Source organism: Oncorhynchus mykiss, chromosome 7 (assembly GCF_057628025.1).
Source record: "Oncorhynchus mykiss isolate SJ-2025 chromosome 7, ASM5762802v1, whole genome shotgun sequence".
NCBI lineage: Eukaryota > Metazoa > Chordata > Actinopteri > Salmoniformes > Salmonidae > Oncorhynchus > Oncorhynchus mykiss.
The window spans coordinates 3,362,720-3,381,990 of NC_143028.1; the positions used below are offsets into that span (position 1 = coordinate 3,362,720).

At 44.6% G+C, this 19,271-nt stretch overlaps 2 protein-coding genes across 9 annotated transcripts; one reads left to right on the forward strand and one right to left on the reverse strand.

The window, feature by feature from the left end:
- Nucleotides 1-646: 646 nt before the first annotated feature.
- Nucleotides 647-11,188, reverse strand: LOC110497052 (DDB1- and CUL4-associated factor 6). Of its 8 annotated transcripts, none has more exons than XM_090239790.1 (16): nucleotides 10,365-10,724; nucleotides 10,000-10,061; nucleotides 9,801-9,893; nucleotides 9,478-9,663; nucleotides 8,889-9,002; nucleotides 8,520-8,655; nucleotides 7,794-7,999; nucleotides 7,075-7,168; nucleotides 6,252-6,762; nucleotides 6,091-6,132; nucleotides 5,710-5,872; nucleotides 5,353-5,509; nucleotides 2,777-2,865; nucleotides 2,344-2,452; nucleotides 996-2,182; nucleotides 647-788 (listed from the first exon to the last, which is right to left on the reverse strand). In XM_090239790.1, exons 1-15 carry the CDS (start codon nucleotides 10,453-10,455, stop codon nucleotides 2,154-2,156), a joined length of 2,082 nt encoding a protein of 693 aa, XP_090095916.1. In that variant the 5' UTR covers nucleotides 10,456-10,724; the 3' UTR covers nucleotides 647-788; nucleotides 996-2,153. The 8 variants fall into 8 exon arrangements, with proteins under 8 accessions (XP_090095916.1, XP_090095923.1, XP_090095920.1 ...); XM_090239797.1 differs by lacking the exon at nucleotides 647-788 and adding an exon at nucleotides 11,083-11,188 and having other exon boundaries at nucleotides 1,186-2,182; nucleotides 5,710-5,848; nucleotides 7,075-7,165; nucleotides 10,365-10,420; XM_090239794.1 differs by lacking the exon at nucleotides 647-788 and adding an exon at nucleotides 11,083-11,165 and having other exon boundaries at nucleotides 1,186-2,182; nucleotides 10,365-10,420.
- A 117-nt stretch (nucleotides 11,189-11,305) lies between these two features.
- Nucleotides 11,306-19,120, forward strand: LOC110497054 (mitochondrial pyruvate carrier 2). The gene is made up of 5 exons (XM_090239799.1): nucleotides 11,306-11,588; nucleotides 13,017-13,057; nucleotides 14,054-14,138; nucleotides 17,519-17,630; nucleotides 18,622-19,120. Exons 1-5 carry the CDS (start codon nucleotides 11,489-11,491, stop codon nucleotides 18,737-18,739), a joined length of 456 nt encoding a protein of 151 aa, XP_090095925.1. The 5' UTR covers nucleotides 11,306-11,488; the 3' UTR covers nucleotides 18,740-19,120.
- The last annotated feature ends 151 nt before the right edge of the window (nucleotides 19,121-19,271 follow it).

A 19,271-nucleotide genomic window follows, 5' to 3' on the forward strand; every position in this document is an offset into this window, starting at 1 on the left:
TAATGAGAATCATGTTGGTAACATATTTATGTCATGATACTAAGGCCTGGATTCAATCAGATCAAGTGTTAACCGCTGTTAGCTGACACCCGCTAATCAAGGTGTAGATGACATCTCACATTCCAGTGTTCTAACTTGTAAACGACTGCATAGGACTTCTCTTTAACGGGACTCCATGCAGCAAATGGCGAGGTCCGCTTTAGGTGTTATGCTGGGAGCAGCTTGTAGATTTGACAGCTCTAAAACATTTCCACCTCCGACACCGCCAAAACAACCGCTATGCAGATGGTATGATTGAACAGAGCACCTAATTATAGTAGGCATTTTAAGAAACAATTCATGTTTATTTTATATTTTAACAATATGTTCATTTTGACTTCACCGTCACTACATTCTCTCTTCAGTCTTCCCTGTTTTTGTTCTTATGTGTAATGTTTTTCAATAAACAAATAGTTTTGTAGTATAAAATGTTTACAAATGTGAGACATTTGTTTCTTCTTTCTGAATACAAACATTTGTGCTCACGTCACCCAGCATGCATCATAATATCAGTATGTATTTAAAACAACTCAAGTGTTGAGACATTTGTGCTCACGTCACCCAGCATGCATCATAATATCAATATGTATTTAAAACAACTCAAGTGTTGAGAGTTTGAAGCAACCTGATGCTTTTATTCTGGTTACATAAATGTAAAAATGTAGCTTCTAATCCAGATACTGGATTTTTATTCACATTTAATATTTTCATTGCAATTACCATGTCTTTGTAATTAGTACTGTAACTACCTAGTAATTAATACTGTAACTACCTAGTCATTCATACTGTAACTACCTAGTAATTAATACTGTAACTACCTAGTCATTCATACTGTAACTACCTAGTCATTCATACTGTAACTACCTAGTAATTAATACTGTAACTACCTAGTCATTCATACTGGAACTACCTATTCATTCATACTGTAACTACCTAGTAATTAATACTGTAACTACCTAGTCATTCATACTGTAACTACCTAGTCATTCATACTGTAACTACCTAGTCATTCATACTGTAACTACCTAGTCATTCATACTGTAACTACCTAGTCATTCATACTGGAACTACCTATTCATTCATACTGTAACAAAGTGCTTCCTTATTAACGTTCAATTAGCCATTTCAGAAGGAAGAACCGGGTGATTTATTTCAAGCAAATATATTTGATTTATTTGTTTGTTTTCGTAAATTCGTAAATTCTTAAATTAATCACATTCTCTTTGGTAAACAAGCACATTGACAACAGTCAGAACTGAAGCCGTCGTTGCAGAGTATCAGGAAAAGCCACAAAGTAAGATGAAATGTGACTTGTCACAAAAAGGCCTGAGGTTCACAAAGTACAGAGGAGAATAACGAGATACCATCTAGAGAACACTTCTCCCAGCCAGACGGAGAGGCTGAATAAGGAGATACCATCTAGAGAACACTTCTCCCAGCCAGACGGAGAGGCTGAATAAGGAGATACCATCTAGAGAACACTTCTCCCAGCCAGACGGAGAGGCTGAATAAGGAGATACCATCTAGAGAACACTTCTCCCAGCCAGACGGAGATGCTGAATAAGGAGATACCATCTAGAGAACACTTCTCCCAGCCAGACGGAGAGGCTGAATAAGGAGATACCATCTAGAGAACACTTCTCCCAGCCAGAAGGAGAGGCTGAATAACGAGATACCATCTAGAGAACACTTCTCCCAGCCAGACGGAAAGGCTGAATAAGGAGATACCATCTAGAGAACACTTCTCCCAGCCAGACGGAGAGGCTGAATAAGGAGATACCATCTAGAGAACACTTCTCCCAGCCAGACGGAGAGGCTGAATAAGGAGATACCATCTAGAGAACACTTCTCCCAGCCAGACGGAGAGGCTGGACACCTGAACAACATATATAAATAGGTAGAAAACATTCCTTGATCTACATCTGAATATAAACTATATTTATAAAATCAACACAACCTCTTCTAGTGTTTTATAACCTACACTAGATGAGGTCCAATACTCCAGTCCCTATGGTAACATTACCACTATAATGGCCACAAAGTGAATCCAATGAGATAATATGTAGTTTCTACTTCACACATTCAACAGTCCAGTGTGGAAGCTATGGATAGGGCTACTCGTCTTCCTCATTGTCCTCAGACTCTGTAGACGAAAGAAAGAGATGACCGATATTACCAGTCAGTGACTGCTGTTATAACACATGTTATAACCACTTAAGATAGACTCCATAGCCATTCTGTATCACGGGTTATCACTAGGGATGCCGGGTTGGAAGATTGTGTGGGGATGTGTGTCGCGCTCACCTGCTGTGATGGAGTGGTTGAGTTGGGCCAGCATCCTCAGCATGAATGAGGCAGGTACAGTGATGGTGTTCCTGGTCTCCTCCAGCATCAGTTCATTACGGAAGGTCACCTACAGGACACACAGAGCACCAGGTATCAGGAGATCAGAGGTTCCAATGGCTTCATCAATGTCACTATGATGAGAGCCTTTCTGTCCTCCACACACCTGTTTGATTGTAAAGCACACAAATCAGTGGAGGCTGCTGAGGGGAGGACGGCTCCTAATAATGGCTGGAACGGAGCGACTGGAATGCCATCAAACACATAGTAACCATGTGTTTGCAGTATTTTATACCGTTCCACCTACTCCACTCCAGCCATTACCACGAGCCCATCCTTCCCAATTAAGGTGCCACCAACCTCCTGTGACATGAATGTTTTTATAATGTCACACCTCTTCAGCGAGTACTCTGTTGAATGATGGTGATTCCTCCATCGGTGACCAGATCTTGACGTTGGAATCTATCCCTGATGTGGCTAACACTGGAATGAACAGAAAAATGAACAAATGAATAAACGGGTAACTGCCAAAATAAAGGAAACTCCAACATAAAGTGTCTTAATGGGGCGTTGTGTCACAACAAGCCAGAACAGCTTCAAAGCACCTTGGCATAGATTCTACAAGTGTCTGGAATTCTATTGGAGGGATGCGACACCATTCTTTCAAAATAAATTCCATCATTTGGCGTTTTGTTGATGGTGGTGGAAAACGCAGTCTCAAGCACCGCGCCAGAATCTCCAATAGTGTTCAATTGGATTGAGATCTGGTGACTGAGACGGCCATGGCATATGTTTTACATCGTTTTCATGCTCATCTAACCATTCAGTGACCTCTCGTGCCCTGTGGATGGGGGCATTGTCATCCTACGGGGGCATAGCCATGGTGGCCAAAATGATGGCCTGCCCAGCATATTTATACATCATCCTAAGCATGATGGGATATTAAGTGCTTATTTTGGCAGTTACAGTGCATTCGGAACCCTTCACTTTTTCCACATTTTGTTCCGTTACAGCCTTATTCTAAAATTGTATATACACTGTATCTGTTATTTTACCAGGTAAGTAGACTGATAACACGTTCTCATTTGGAGCAACAACCTGGGGAATAGTTGCAGGGGAGAGGAGAGAGATGAATGAGCCAATTGTAAACTGGGCATTATTAGGTTACCATGATGGTTTGAGGGCCAGATTGGAATTTAGCCAGGGCACCAGGGTTAACACCCCTAGTTTTAACACCCCTAGTCACAATAAGTGCCATGGGATCTTTAATGACCTCAGAGTCAGGACACTACACAGGGCAGTGTCCCCAATCACTGCCATGGGGCATTGGGACATTTTTTTTAGACCGGAGGAAAGAGTGCCTCCTACTGGCCCTCCAACATCCAGGAACTGACCAGGACCAACCCTGCTTAGCTTCAGAAGCAAGCCAGCAGTGGTGGTATGCTGGTGGTATGTTGCTGGCAAAATACATGAATTCAATTATAAATGTTTGCAAATTTATTACAAATAAAAAAAAGAAATACCTTATTTACATAAGTATTCAGAGCCTTTGCTGTGAGTCCCTTTGCTGTGAGTCCCTTTGCTATGCATCCTGTTTCCATTGATCATCCTTCAGATGTTTCTACAACTTCATTGGATTCCACCTGTGGTCAATTGATTGGACATGATTTGTCCGTAGAGCTCTGAGACAGGATTGTGTCGAGGCACAGAACTGGGGAAGGGTACCAAAACATTTCTGCAGCATTGAAGGTCCCCAAGAACACAGTGGCCTCCATCATTCTTAAATGGAAGAAGTTTGGAACAACCAAGACTCTTCCTAGAGCTGGCCGCCCGATCAAACTGAGCAATCGGGGGAGAAGGGACTTGATCAGGGAGGTGACCAAGAATCCGATGGTCACTCTGACAGAGCTCCAGAGGTCCTCTGTGGAGAATGGAGAACCTTCCAGAAAAACAACCATCTCTGCAGAATTCCACCAATCAGACCTTTATGGTAGAGTGGCAGACGGAAGCCACTCCTCAGTAAAAGGCACATGACAGCCCACTTGGAGTTTGCCAAAAGGCACCTAAAGGACTCTCAGACCATGAGAAACAAGATTCTCTGGTCTGATGAAACCAAGATTGAACTCTTTGGCCTGAATGTAAAGCGTCACGTCTGGAGGAAACTAGGCACCGCTCATCACCTGGCCACCACCATCCCTACGGTGAAGCATGGTGGTGGCTACATCATGCTGTGGATATGTTTTTCAGCACCAGGGACTGGGAGACTAGTAAGGATCGAGGCAAAGATGAACGGAGCAAAGTACAGAGAGATCCTTGATAAAAACCTACTCCAGAGCTCAGGACCTCAGACTGGGAAGAATGTTCACCTTCCAACAGGACAACGACCCTAAGCACACAGCCAAGACAACGCAGGAGTGGCTTTGGGACAAGTCTCTGAATGTCTTTGAGTGTCCCAGTCAGAGCCAGGACTCGAACCCGATAGAACATCTCTGAAGAGACCTGAAAATAGCTGTACAGCAATGCTCCTCATCCAACCTGACAGAGCTTGAGAGGATCAGCAGAGAAGAATGGGAGAAACTCCTCAAATACAGGTGTGCCAAGCTTGTAGCGTCATTCCCAAGAAGCCTCGAGGCTGTAATCACTGCCAAAGGTGCTTCAACAAAGTACTGAGTAAAGGGTCTGAATACTTATGTAAATGTGATATTTCTGTTTTTTTGTATTATTATATATATTTGCCTCCCCAAAAAATGGGGTACTGTGTGTAGATTGACAAGGAAAAAAACAAATTGAATCCATTTTAGAATAAGGCTGTAAAGTAACAAAATGTGGAAAAGGTGAAGAGGTCTGAATACTTTCCAAATGCACCGTACCTGTAAAGTCACAGCCTTCAAGCCATTGAGTTGTAAGAGCCAGACTGGGTGTTCACTAAAACCACCTTCAGTGTGAGACTGTCAGAAGCAGTGAACTCACGTGGTTCGTAGGGGTGTGGCTGCAGACAGTTGATAACGTGCTGGTCTGCCTCCAGCAGCATTAGGTGTTCCCCTGTCTCTCTGTCCCAGATGAAGATATGACCACAGTCTGAGCCGCTCAGCACAAACTGGTCACCCCAGAAACAACACTGATTGGTCTATAAACAACAACAACAACAAAAGCTTGAATGAGTATTCCACATAGCTACTTCGCAATACCTAAAGCACTGCATGTTAAATATAGCTGACAAGAAGTTGAAGCCGTTATCACCACATATTGCCCAAGGTCCCCCTCTGGCGGACTAAATCATGACTTCAAGCTTGTCTTAATCCTCAGTACTGTTCTACTGTACTGTACCATAGTCCTGGAATTACGGTGGCCCTTGTAGACCTTTTCTACTGAGGGCGTCCCGATACGGCGAGTCTCGCAATCCGCCAACTCCTTCTTCTCTTTCCGCCGCCGAAAAATCTCCTGGATCCGTGCAGCAGCAGAGCGCCTTTCGGAAGGATATACAACATGTCTGTAGAGTCATTAAATCCAATCAAAGTCAAGCCACGTGAGAAGTGTAACTTCTGTACCGCAGGTTTGATTGAATGCACTGAGCAACGAGGAAACGTCCAACATCAGCATGCTAGTTCCAACTGTTCTATCAACGTTATTTAAGCTACTGATCTGACACATCTATTGTTAGTGAAGAAGAACTCATTCTTAGTTGTTGTTGCCATGGCAAATAATTACCTGAGTACTCTTTCCCCTAATTCTGATCCTCTCAAATTAAATCTATGGAAGGAAGGAAGGGAACAACACATCCACTTTAATAGCCAGACATGACTGTAGTAGTTCAATGATTAACTGTGTAGACCAGCTATGCCTCAGTCAATGCAATCATAGTACCATACCTTTGCATCCATTCCCCAGGGGGCTGTGGTGTGGGCTCCTCTCCCACGCCCTCCACCTCCGACTGGCTGAGGGATGAGATCTGCCTGGTGTCGGACACCTGCTCTGGGCTCCTGATCCGCGGGGGTTCCCCCTGGTCGCTGGCGCCAACGCTGGAGAAGTCCAGTTGGATGGTGCTGCTGGTGGTGCCCTGGTCGCTGTATGTCAGACTCAGGACTGGTTCCCCAGGAGATGGTTGGAGACTTCCTGTCCCCATGCCACTCCTACGGCTCCTCGGGCTCTCCATGGAGGAGGAGAAGCTGGCTGTTGATGTTGGTTGAGACGGGGCTGGATTCCCTAGCACCACAGCCTCCTGGTGAAGCCCACTACCTTGTGGAGCTGCTGCAGGGTCTACCCTGGGTCGTGGCTGTGGACGGGCTCCTCTGTTGTTCTGGGCCTCGCTGGCGTCCTCAAACCAGCGTGACAACATGTCTGACATCCTCTGCATCAGAGACACTCCAGGCCTGGACTCTCCTACAGGAGGAAGAGGGTTCAAAACCCATCATATTACTCATAGACAGTGATGTGAAAGTTTACATCATCTAATAATATCATGCTTATGTATAATTGTATTGTGTTAATCCATGCAATATATATATATTTTTTAATGTAACCTTTATTTAACTAGGCAAGTCAGTTAAGAACAAATTCTTCGCTTAGACCACTGCACCACCTGGGAGCAATAGGACCAAGTGAGAGTGCACTTCTGTCATCGATAGCACACGTGTTGTGTCAGCTGTGTGTTTAGGTGAGTGGGGACTTAGTGGGGCGAGGAGCTTCTCTTACCGTCCCTCTCCCTCTCGCTCTCTGGCCGTGACAGGGGTCCAGTGTCTGACCAGTCTCCTCTCAGACGCAGACGCTTCTGCTGAGTCTCCTTCTGCTAGGAGAGAAACACAGTGACATTTCATCAGTCGCAGCAGAGCACGGGCACAGGCCTGACCAAAATAACCGCCCTTTCCCTATGGCTGAGACCCCCCACTCCCCTCCTCTTCCCTCCACTGGGGGCTCACATTCCCAGCCCTCACTGCCAGGTGTCTTAGGCTCTGACAGGCGAAACCAGGGGTCTCATACACAAGAAGGAGGGGGACAGGGAGGTTTATCTTAGTGCACATAGGTTACACTTGTTCCGTGGTGTTTGTACAGGAACGGTGACGTTACCTTGTGTTGTATGTATCGAGTTCTGTACAAAATATGCTGCCTCACCCAGCAGATTACCCAGAAGCCCTCTGGCTTATGTGTTCAGCAGCTGTGTGTGTGAGAACACAGCTCAAATGCCTTTCCCAGAACAGATTCAGACAGCAGACCGTTATCTATTGGTGAGGCAAAAATAGCCCAGAGATGGGACAACACATCACCCCCTCTTGTCAACACACACACATACACACACACACAGCATGTCATGTGGTAGAAGCTTCCAGAAACTGGTGTGAGTGCACAGATGTTGTGTAAACTTGAATCCAGTCTTTCGTACTGTGATACACAGTAAGTGAGAGGAATGTTCTCACCTTATTATCCTGTGACGGTCCCTTCAGCTCGCGTCCCTTGTCATCTTTAGGGTCAAACAGGTAGAGATAGTCTGAGGCATAGCTGGCTAGCACCTCCCTGCCGTCCCTACTGTAGGCCAATGAGGTCACGCGACATGACTTGTTGAGCAGGTGCCTCGGTACAAACCTCGCACACATTCCTGCCACCCCGCTTCCTGTCTGGAAACCTGCAGAGTGGATGAGATGTATATAGGAAATTATTATTTTCCATACAGACCTTCAGAAGAAAATGTTATTCTCACCACTGAGCCCAAAGACAATCAAACAGTGATGAACTATGTTATGTACTGTGGTAGTGGGATTCCTTCAAGACTACTGACATTGATAGAATTATTAGTTCATTTTTAGTTATCTGATTGCCTTGAGTTAATAATTATTATTATTATTATCTGGTCGGTGCTTGATTATATTTGTCCTGTTTCACACATGAACATTCTACACGTGTGAATTGGAAATGTGTTTTTAGCATATCCCAAGTCCCCCTGAGACACCCTCAGAGTGGTCACAGCCAGGGACTGCCATTATCAACAGTGACCCTGGAGCTATTAGGGTTAAGTACCTTGCTCAAGGCCATGTCAACAAATGTTTTATCTTATCGGCTCTGGATTCAAACTAGAAACCTTTCTGTTATTGGCCAAACGCTCTAAACGCTAGGCTACCTGTAGCCGCCGTTGAGGTTGTGCTTACCTGTTGCTATGGTACCCAGCATTCTCCTGTCATAGATACGGACTGAGCTGTCAGAGCAGCCAGTAGCCAGATAGAAGGATTCCACAGGGGATATGGCTATGGATGTTACTGCTCGCCGACAGTCAATCAGGATGTCCTGGTAAATAAGAAAGTTCAAGATATCTTCATTAAGGGAACTCTGACATCGGTTGTTTGAGTAGTAGGTAAAACTGCTGGTAAAAATGGTGGCGAAAAGTCGTTAGTAAAAACAAGTTGCCTTTATACATATGTAACTACACAATAAAACTGTAGTAATAACATCATAGTTACATAAGAATTGTTCATTTGCCTGTAATAGAGTTTAGCTGTACTATCATAACGCAAACCTACCTTTTTACAGTTAGTTTGCCAGCAGCCAGGAGAAACTCGGACATCAAACCACCGGATTGTTCCATCCTCTCCACAGGACAGGAAAGAATGAGGGTCACTAGGTACCGTCAATATCTACCAATAGAAATAGACAGGTTTTAGAATAGATATAGAACCTGCTCTGATTGGGCCGTCGAACAGAATTAGAATTCCTGTCTACTGATAGACAGGGGGCTTTAGAATAGATCCAGAACCTGCTCTGATTGGGCCGTCGAACAGAATTAGAATTCCTGTCTACTGATAGACAGGGGGCTTTAGAATAGATCCAGAACCTGCTCTGATTGGGCCGTCGAACAGAATTAGAATTCCTGTCTACTGATAGACAGGGGGCTTTAGAATAGATGACTTTCACTGCAGCAACACACCAAGGACGTATTTATGGTCCACATACCATTCCTACCTTCCACAGCAATAACAGACGTTGAGGTAAATGTGATGGAGATGGAGATGTGATAGATTGGATATATTAATCAACTCTCTTTATTGAATTACACTCCGATGGCGATAAGATTGAAATGCTGGATAACACAGACGCCCCCGCCCCCCTCACCTCGTAGGCGGCACCGTTATGACAGTGGTACTGCAACACAGGGTCCATGTTGGAACCCCTCTCTACGTTGGTGAGGAAGATCTTGCCGTCGGCTGCTGCAGACACGATCATTCTGTCGTTGGTTTGGGGCAGGAACTTGGCACTGAAGATATTGGATCGATGCCATGATGTAATGGATGCCTTGACCTGGAGAGTGGAAAAATAGCGGGGGACTTTATATTGGCACATATATTGTCTCTCTGTCTCTTCTGCGTCAACAGGTTGAAGCATGTGCTGTACCTCGATCATAAACAATGTTTTGGCACAAATATGTTGCTTCTTACTTTCCGGCTATATGGGTTCGTGATGACCAGTTTGTCATCATCTGATCCAGATAAGATGTATTCTCCTGTGTCGTTCCAGCATATCGTATTGACCTGTCATGAAAAACAATAACAGCTTGAAAAACACTGGATGATATCATGCAATTGTCACACTGCACTTACACTGTTAACCACTTCTGTAAGGCATGTTGGTACTTACAGAGCCCTCGTGTACATCAAGAGTGGCTTCAAGTTTCAACCTTTGAACAAACTCTTTTCTTCCTACAGGAAATCATTATGATAACATAAGAACAGTTTTAGGTATCCCATAAGGTAGTCCCTTTCACAAAATTATTATTTTAGCCAACACAAATGTTTAAATACAATAAGTAGTCTTTGTAAAGTATGAATTGATATAAAACACTGCTAATAAAAGAAACAGTGTGTCTTAGATCAATTCCTAGCGCAAGGCAGTAGGCTGTTGTAAAACATGTTACTAACACACTGACACATACAGTACAATGACAATAAAGTAGTATATAGACCATTTGTACATAACATATTTAAAGAAAACGTTTGTCTCACCTAAGTAGTTACTCCTTGTAAAGTTGTTTATTTTGTTGGAACCGATGGTTCGTTTCCTAATATCCCAAATGAGATTGTTGGTACAGGGCATGGTGTCGAAACACTGTCCGCCTCACAAACAACACACTTTATGCAAGTATTACTGAAATATCTCCACGGAAAAAGTTTAAGTCATGGTGTCTTAAAATTTAGGCTACAAAATATTATTTTTCTGGACTTCAGTCGCTTCTGGAGTTCAGTCGCTACAATTGTTTATATTTGGTATCGTCGTCTGGCTGGCAGACTTTCTCGGATGAACAAATCTCTAGAACACTGAAAAGTTTCACGTTGGTCTCTCATGAAGAAGGTCGTGCTGATGGTATGTGGCCAGGGAGCGTGAGCACTGCGCAGGCCCAGATTAGCCTCCCCCCAAACTCCATGTCCCTCCCTGTTTTGAGCCCCCTACTTCTTGAGCCCTAAATATATTATTGAACTCTTTGTGGTGATCGGCCTGTGAATTAGCCTGTGTAAGTATGTGTTAGTTTTGGTCAATGACAAATTATTATGGTATACATTAGTGCCTAGATAATAATAATAATAATAATACATTGAATTTATAAAGTGCTTTTCGTTGAAAAACAATCTCAAAGTGACACAGTATTTATATAATAACCTTATTATAATATTATAATAATAACCATAGATTCTAGTTTCATCAGACAAAACCGCATTTTCCTACCTGTGTTAAATCCATTGTGTCAGCTGATAATGTGGTTCGTGTCATTTAAAAGTGTGTCCAAGAGTCAGTGTCTGGCTTCAGTTCATTTTTTACATTGTACCATTTCCAATCACGTGTGTAATTCTTGGAAAGTGAAGTAGGATAGGCTTACTGTTCCCTACCAATGGCAGTGGTTTTGGGGCGGAGTTAACGTTCAGTACAACCCCCCTCCCCAATAATAGATGATTCCATCCAGTAAGCATCATAGAGGATAGCCATGCCTGCTGTCAGCTAATGGTTCACACAATCTATTCTGTCTGATCAGTTCAAGTAGCCCAACGACAGGGTGTACCGGTGGTACAATAAAGCGCGTTGCATATTTATTTGATTCTAAACTGTTGGTGCCAAGTTTCAACAGTCACCAGACATGGCTTTAGTTGGAGTTAGAGCTTCATACCACAGGATTCTTAACCAGATAGAGTTTCTACTACCTGGTAAACTGAGACCCATTTACAACCATCCTGCAGGTAAGGACATGATCAATATTACAGCATCAGGTCCTACTAACCCGGCTGTCTCTGTATCACTCTCCTCATGGTGTCCATTGGTTCATGTCTCCTCCCTGTTGTCTATTGATTAATGTCTAAAAGTCTCCCCATCTTCAGAATACACTTTCTCAATATTTAGAAAATGAGATGTGATAATTTATCACTATCACCTCTGGATGCTTTCTACTCTTCTATTTGGTAAATAAGAGTGATGTTCAATATAGTGGGACTGTGACTGTCACAAAAGAATGAGCAAACTTACAGTAGCAGTGTATTGGGGTTGGTGAATGGACCCCTGGTCACGAGTGACCTCTGATGGGGTCATCGTCAATGGAGCAAACACAGTTTTATTATAGTGGAGTTGGAATTGTTTCAATGTGACACGAGGCTTGTGTAGCTGATTATAACTTTGAGGTTTATGAGGACAAACAGTCTTGATGCTGCCCAGTCTGTCTGTCACATGCAAACTATCTGAACGTTGATGAGCTAGTACACAGGGCTCTTCTTCCAGCCCTGGGGAGATAACAGAGACAGACTGGTCATGGGGCAATTCTGGCAAATGCCAGATGGGCTGGTCCATCTTTAGCCTGGTGGGCCTGTCAAAATTGTGGGTTTTGCCAAAATTATAATTATTTGGCTAATATCTGGGGTCTCAAGGGGAAAAATGGTCCTGTGTGTTAGAAATGCTTGGGACGATTTCTGGTCCCAGTCCGTCCCTAGGAGTTAGGGCTGATCTCTGAGCTATAGAAGAGTGGTACACAGAAGGTTGTTCCAAGCAGGGGTTCTCCATTCCGGGTTCATGGGATGTTGATAATATCAAAATAGGTTGGCACCATGATCAAGCAGAGGGAAGTCAGTATTAGATGTAAAAGCACAACACATTAATAACAACTTATAGTTGATAAAACAACCAGTCTAGCTATCAAATAGACAAGAGAAGGGAAGCATGTGAATGGACAATAGGTGTGTAACTAAATGACGTGCATGTCACTACATGCTGGCACTCTTCAATAAATGATCGCCCTTGGCAAGTTTTCAATTGGCAAGGCATTGATGTACCGGCAGTAGAAGGAGGACAGAGACAAGTTGAGGGCACGAGAATGACAACAGGTGGAATTATCTAGGAAGGGATTTAACCAGTCACTTTCAACGTCGCCTCATCTTAAAACGTTTACTACCACGAATCAGGTCGCAAAGTTTAATGCTTGACAACTTCTGTCACTTCACAGAAAGCCTGAGGCCTACTGGTTCAATTGGCATATCATTTTATTGGGGAATCAACCAACTTTTTGCACAAAACTAAATGTCACATAAATCACTGTAACGTTATGTATTCAACACAACTGTCATTGCTAACCTTATAATAATTAACCTTAATAATTAAACCATGTTTTGTTTTGTCTGTAGGTCCAAAGACAGTTTTCTTCTGGGCACCAGTGTGTAAATGGGTAAGTGTTAAAAGATTTGCAGCGAAGTTTAGAGGGTTCAGAGAGTTTTTAGAGGGTTCAGAGGGCACTGAGAGTGTTTATAGGGTTTTAGGGGAGTGTTTAGAGGGTTCTAGAGAGTGTTTAGAGGGTTCTGATAGTGTTTAGAGGGTTCTAGAGAGTGTCCAGAGGGTTCAGAGGGCACTGAGAGTGTTTAGAGGGTTTTAGGGGAGTGTTTAGAGGGTTCTAGAGAGTGTTTAGAGGGTTCTAGAGAGTGTTCAGATGGTTCAGAGGGCAGTGAGAGTGTTTAGAGGGTTTTAGGGGAGTGTTTAGAGGGTTCTAGAGAGTGTTTAGAGGGTTCTAGAGAGTGTTCAGAGGGTTCAGAGAGCACTGAGAGTGTTTAGAGGGTTCTAGAGAGTGTTCAGAGGGTTCTAGAGTGTTCAGAGGGTTCTGAGAGTTTGAGGGTTCTAGAGAGTGTTTAGAGGGTTCTAGAGAGTGTTCAGAGGGTTCTGAGAGTTTGAGGGTTCGGAGAGTTTAACATTGTGTTCATTGAGCAGACACTCTTATACTGAGTGCATACAGTTTTGTACTGGTCCCTCATGGGAATCGAACCCACAACCGTGGCGTTGCAACGGCATGCTCTGTCAACTGAGCCACACGGTAAATTAAGACTGCACAGAGGCAGCATCCAGAAACTCATAAGAAGCATGTAAGAGTGGAAATGGGAGTGAATAATAATGCATTGGTAATGCCTGAGCTGTGTCTACATATTCCTTCCTGTCATGTGAACTGATTGAGGTCGCTTCTAGAGAATGAAGTCACATTTTATAAGCTCCTGTATTCTGCCTCTGTCTAATCTTAATATTCCATACAGTTAATGTTCCACTCTCTGACCCTCCAAACGGTGTTATATAATGGTCCTGTGATGTAGTACACATATGCATGGTTGTGTGACCCCCCCTGTCTCTCTCTCTCTCTGTTTCTCTATGTCTCTCTGTCTCTCTCTGTCTCTTTCTACAGGGTCTTGTTTTTGCGGGTCTGGCTGATATGACCCGACCGGCTGATAAACTGAGTCTCTCTCAGTCTGGAGTACTCATGACTACAGGTAATGGAGCAATGAGGACAGAGAGGTCAGGAAGTGTGTGTTTGTGTGTGTGTGTGTTGGGTGTGTGCCTGTGCGTGTGTGTGCGAGTGTGTGAATGCGTGCGTGCGAGTGTGTACATGCATGTGTGTGTGCGAGTGTGTGCATGAGTGCATGCGAGAGTGTGTGTAGCTTGATGACCCTTCAGATGAACAGTTCACTGATAGAATTACTGGCATGGATTCAGACATGATGGCATGGAACTTTCACACCTGCCCCTGCATCATGGGTTTTCCATTGCTGCTTTGTAAAAGCCCCACTGACTGTTAACAAGGACTGTAACGGTATGTCCCTGTGTGATAACACTGTCCTTAAATTACACAAGATGACCCGTGCCTGTTTGAGACTACTCTATCTCAGACTATTTTCAATTAGAGATGATAATCGTGTTTTGGTCCTGGGATACGGCTAGTTACAAACCACTACCGGACGTTTTCCACAACGTGATGTCATTAGCTGTTGATTTGTGTTAAGGTATGGAGTTAGGTAGTGCACAGGGCATAGTTATACAATCCATTTTCCACTTCCAAACCCATCCCTAGGTGGCAGCAGCAACCGGGTCAGGTGCTGGGCTGTGTAGCCAGGTGTTACCCTGGGCATCTTTTGGGCAGCCTTTGTATTTTCCTTTATGTAAATATTTATTTTGGTCCCCATCACTTGAACCAACAATAACCTGCTTGGGCTGGCCGACCACCAAGTCTCACCAGAGCTAGCCCTGATCCTGGTCAGGTGTCTCCTAGCCGGTACCCCCACATACAACACTGACTAGCCCTGATCCTGGTCGGGTGTCTCCTAGCCGGTACCCCCACATACAACACTGACTAGCCCTGATCCTGGTCGGGTGTCTCCTAGCCGGTACCCCCACATACAACACTGACTAGCCCTGATCCTGGTCGGGTGTCTCCTAGCCGGTACCCCCACATACAACACTGACTAGCCCTGATCCTGGTCGGGTGTCTCCTAGCCGGTACCCCCACATACAACACTGACTAGCCCTGATCCTGGTCGGGTGTCTCCTAGCCGGTACCCCCACATACAACACTGACTAGCCCTGATCCTGGTCGGGTGTCTCCTAGCCGGTACCCCCACATACAACACTGACTAGCCCTGATCCTGGTCGGGTGTCTCCTAGCCGGTACCCCCACATACAACACTGACTAGCCCTGATCCTGGTCGGGTGTCTCCTAGCCGGTACCCCCACATACAACACTGATTATCCCTGATCCTGGTCAGATGTCTCCTAGCCGGTACCCCCACATACAACACTGACTAGCCCTGATCCTGGTCAGGTGTCTCCTAGCCAGTACCCCCACATACAACACTGATTATCCCTGATCCTGGTCAGATGTCTCCTAGCCGGTACCCCCATATACAACACTGACTAGCCCTGATCCTGGTCAGATGTCTCCTAGCCGGTACCCCCACATACAACACTGACTAGCCCTGATCCTGGTCAGATGTCTCCTAGCTGGTACCCCCACATAAAACACTGACTAGCCCTGATCTTGGTCAGATGTCTCCTAGCCGGTACCCCCACATACAACACTGACTAGCCCTGATCCTGGTCAGATGTCTCCAAGCCGGTACCCCCACATACAACACTGACTAGCCCTGATCCTGGTCAGATGTCTCCTAGCCGGTACCCCCACATACAACACTGACTAGCCCTGATCCTGGTCAGATGTCTCCTAGCCGGTACCCCCACTTAAAACACTGACTAGCCCTGATCCTGGTCAGATGTCTTCTAGCCGGAACCCCCACATACAACACTGACTAGCCCTGATCCTGGTCAGATGTCTCCTAGCCGGTACCCCCACATGCAACACTGATTATCCCTGATCCTGGTCAGATGTCTCCTAGCTGGTACCCCCACATACAACACTGACTAGCCCTGATCCTGGTCAGAGGTCTCCTAGCCGGTACCCCCACATACAACACTGACTAGCCCTGATCCTGGTCAGATGTCTCCTAGCCGGTACCCCCACATACAACACTGACTAGCCCTGATCCTGGTCAGATGTCTCCTAGCCGGTACCTTCACATAAAACACTGACTAGCCCTGATCCTGGTCAGGTGTCTCGTAGCCAGTACCCCCACATACAACACTGACTAGCCCTGATCCTGGTCAGATGTCTCCTAGCCGGTACCCTCACATACAACACTCACTAGCCCTGATCCTGGTCAGATGTCTCCTAGCCGGTACCCCCACATACAACACTGACTAGCCCTGATCCTGGTCAGATGTCTCCTAGCCGGTACCCTCACATAAAACACTGACTAGCCCTGATCCTGGTCAGGTGTCTCCTAGCCAGTACCCCCACATACAACACTGACTAGCCCTGATCCTGGTCAGATGTCTCCTAGCCGGTACCCCCACATACAACACTGACTAGCCTTGATCCTGGTCAGATGTCTCCTAGCCGGTACCCCCACATACAACACTGACTAGCCCTGATCCTGGTCAGATGTCTCCTAGCCGGTACCCCCACATACAACACTGACTAGCCCTGATCCTGGTCAGATGTCTCCTAGCCGGTACCCCCACATACAACACTGATTATCCCTGATCCTGGTCAGATGTCTCTTAGCCGGTACCCCCACATACAACACTGACTAGCCCTGATCCTGGTCAGGTGTCTCCTAGCCAGTACCCCCACATACAACACTGACTAGCCCTGATCCTGGTCAGGTGTCTCCTAGCCAGTACCCCCACATACAACACTGACTAGCCCTGATCCTGGTCAGGTGTCTCCTAGCCGGTACCCCCACATAAAACACTGACTAGCCCTGATCCTGGTCAGATGTCTCCTAGCCGGTACCCCCACATACAACACTGACTAGCCCTGATCCTGGTCAGATGTCTCCAAGCCGGTACCCCCACATAAAACACTGATTATCCCTGATCCTGGTCAGATGTCTCCTAGCCGGTACCCCCACATAAAACACTGACATACTCTTAGCCCTCAAAATTATGAAAAAAGTAGGAAAAGCAAATATTGGATTTTTATACGCATTATGCAACAGTAACACATTTCTGAAGCAGAAACAACATTCAAATGCTCCAACTTCACCTGTCCTTTACCTCTCCCTTTACCTGTCCTTTTACCTGTCCCTTTACCTGTCCATTTACCTGTAATTTTACCTGTCCCTCTACCTGTCCCTTTACCTGTCCCTTTACCTGTCCTTTTACCTGTCCCTTTACCTGTCCCTTTACCTGTCATTTTACCTGTCCCTATACCTGTCCCTTTACCTGTCCCTCTACCTGTCCCTTTACCTGTCCCTTTACCTGTCCTTTTACCTGTCCCTTTACCTGTCCCTTTACCTGTCTCTTTACTATTTTACAGGTGTTATTTGGTCCAGATGGTCCCTGGTCATCATTCCCAAGAATTGGTTTCTGTTTTGTTGCAACTGTTTTCTTGGTGCGTCAGGAGCCACCCAACTCTTTAGAATCTGGATGTGAGTGGAACAGACAGTTAGATACAGAGCTACACACCAACTTGTGCCCTTTCAATCAAACCATATTAGGGGGAAAATCATAATAATTTGTCAATGTACTGTATGTCAGTCATTGTCTGACAACAGGCTTGTTAAATACACAGTACCGCTCTGAAGGGCAAAGTGTGCTTGGTCACACATTTATGGCAGCTTGTGACATTGTCCTTGGGCTTTGCCTTCTTTGTTGTGGTTTAAACCAGGCACATTACATGCCAAGCCTTCTGCCCTTGTGTTTTTCCTGTCAACTGAGTGATATAACCACAGAGATAAATGTAGATCCTGTTCTGCCTCTATGGATACAACACTGAATAACTCTGTGGTGTCTATTGCTTTGGAAAGCGCATTTGTCAGAATTAGCTAACCGGCCCTAAAAGTTGTATTTGTTTCTGTGTGATCACTAGACTACAGTCCATATCATACAATCTGTTACTCTATAACTACTTGTCTTTCATTTGGTTACACTTTAAAATCAGAGATACGGATACTTTTATAAAGTCCACCAGGGTCTCTTCCTGAATGTAAAGGATAGCATGCCTGCCAACTTGTCTTTGCTCTCAAATCAAATCAATTTGTTTTATTTGTCACATACACATGGTTAGCAGATGTTAATGCGAGTGTAGCGAAATGCTTGTGCTTCTAGTTCCAACAATGCAGTAATAACCAACGAGTAATCTAGCTAACAATCCCAAAACTACTACCTTATACACACAAGTGTAAAGGGATAAAGAATATGTACATAATGTACATAATATGTACATAAAGATACATGAATGAGTGATGGTACAGAGCGGCATAGGCAAGATGCAGTAGATGGTATCGAGTGCAGTATATACATATGAGATGAGTATGTAAACAAAGTGGCATAGGTCTCTGAGACCTATGATTAGTCTGTTTGAACCTTTATTTTGGTTTGTTAAGGTCGGAGGTCAACCCTGTCCCTCTGTGTTTCTAGGTACCAACAGGAGGTAAAGAAGCAACAAGAAGCAGAGGCTGCTGAACTAAAAATAAAGCAGTTAGCAGAAGCCCATCCATTGTTGGATTATTTAGAACTAGCGACACTAACTAACTAGTGGATCTGATTAACTTGATTAAATGCAATTTCATCTTTGAGGACTTCAACGACCACAGAATCGTCCAACTCAATAACACCCTCTGCAAAGCACAATTCATGCTGTTAATTAATAAGTATGAGGTGATGATGTGAGGATGACAGCACGTCTGCGTGAGGATGATGGTAAGAGATTAGTAAAAGGTAAGATTAGGCAAAGAAACATACACATTTACAAATTCACACAACACTTTAAAGATGGTGAATGTTTGAGACTGATGATGGTTAATGTTGTATTTTTCAACACTAACACTTTGTTTTAGCCTTTTACCTCTTTGTCTGATTTTAGGACGTTGTGGTGTGTATATATTTATTGAAAATAAATTCTACATTTGGGATAAAACTGTTCCTGACTTGAAGAAACCCTTCTCATGTGCATGAGGTTATTAATGGCCAACTTGATCATAAGCTAAGTTAAAAGATAAGCGTGGCCTCTTCAGTTTATTGTTTACATTGTGTCTTTGCCATGTACAGTCCACATCACATGTGGGGCG

Excerpts from the sequence above, each read along its gene's own strand:
- LOC110497052 (XM_090239790.1), bottom strand. The coding sequence starts at position 10,455 with ATGCCCTGTACCAACAATCTCATTTGGGATATTAGGAAACGAACCATC. Across the intron at positions 2,866-5,352 it reads GCCACACCCCTACGAACCAC|TGTTAGCCACATCAGGGATA; the intron begins GTGAGTTCACTG and ends TGTTCATTCCAG. Across the intron at positions 2,453-2,776 it reads ACAGAGTACTCGCTGAAGAG|GTGACCTTCCGTAATGAACT; the intron begins GTGTGACATTAT and ends TGTGTCCTGTAG.
- LOC110497054 (XM_090239799.1), top strand. The coding sequence starts at position 11,489 with ATGGCTTTAGTTGGAGTTAGAGCTTCATACCACAGGATTCTTAACCAG. Across the intron at positions 11,589-13,016 it reads CATTTACAACCATCCTGCAG|GTCCAAAGACAGTTTTCTTC; the intron begins GTAAGGACATGA and ends TTTTGTCTGTAG. Across the intron at positions 17,631-18,621 it reads CAACTCTTTAGAATCTGGAT|GTACCAACAGGAGGTAAAGA; the intron begins GTGAGTGGAACA and ends CTGTGTTTCTAG.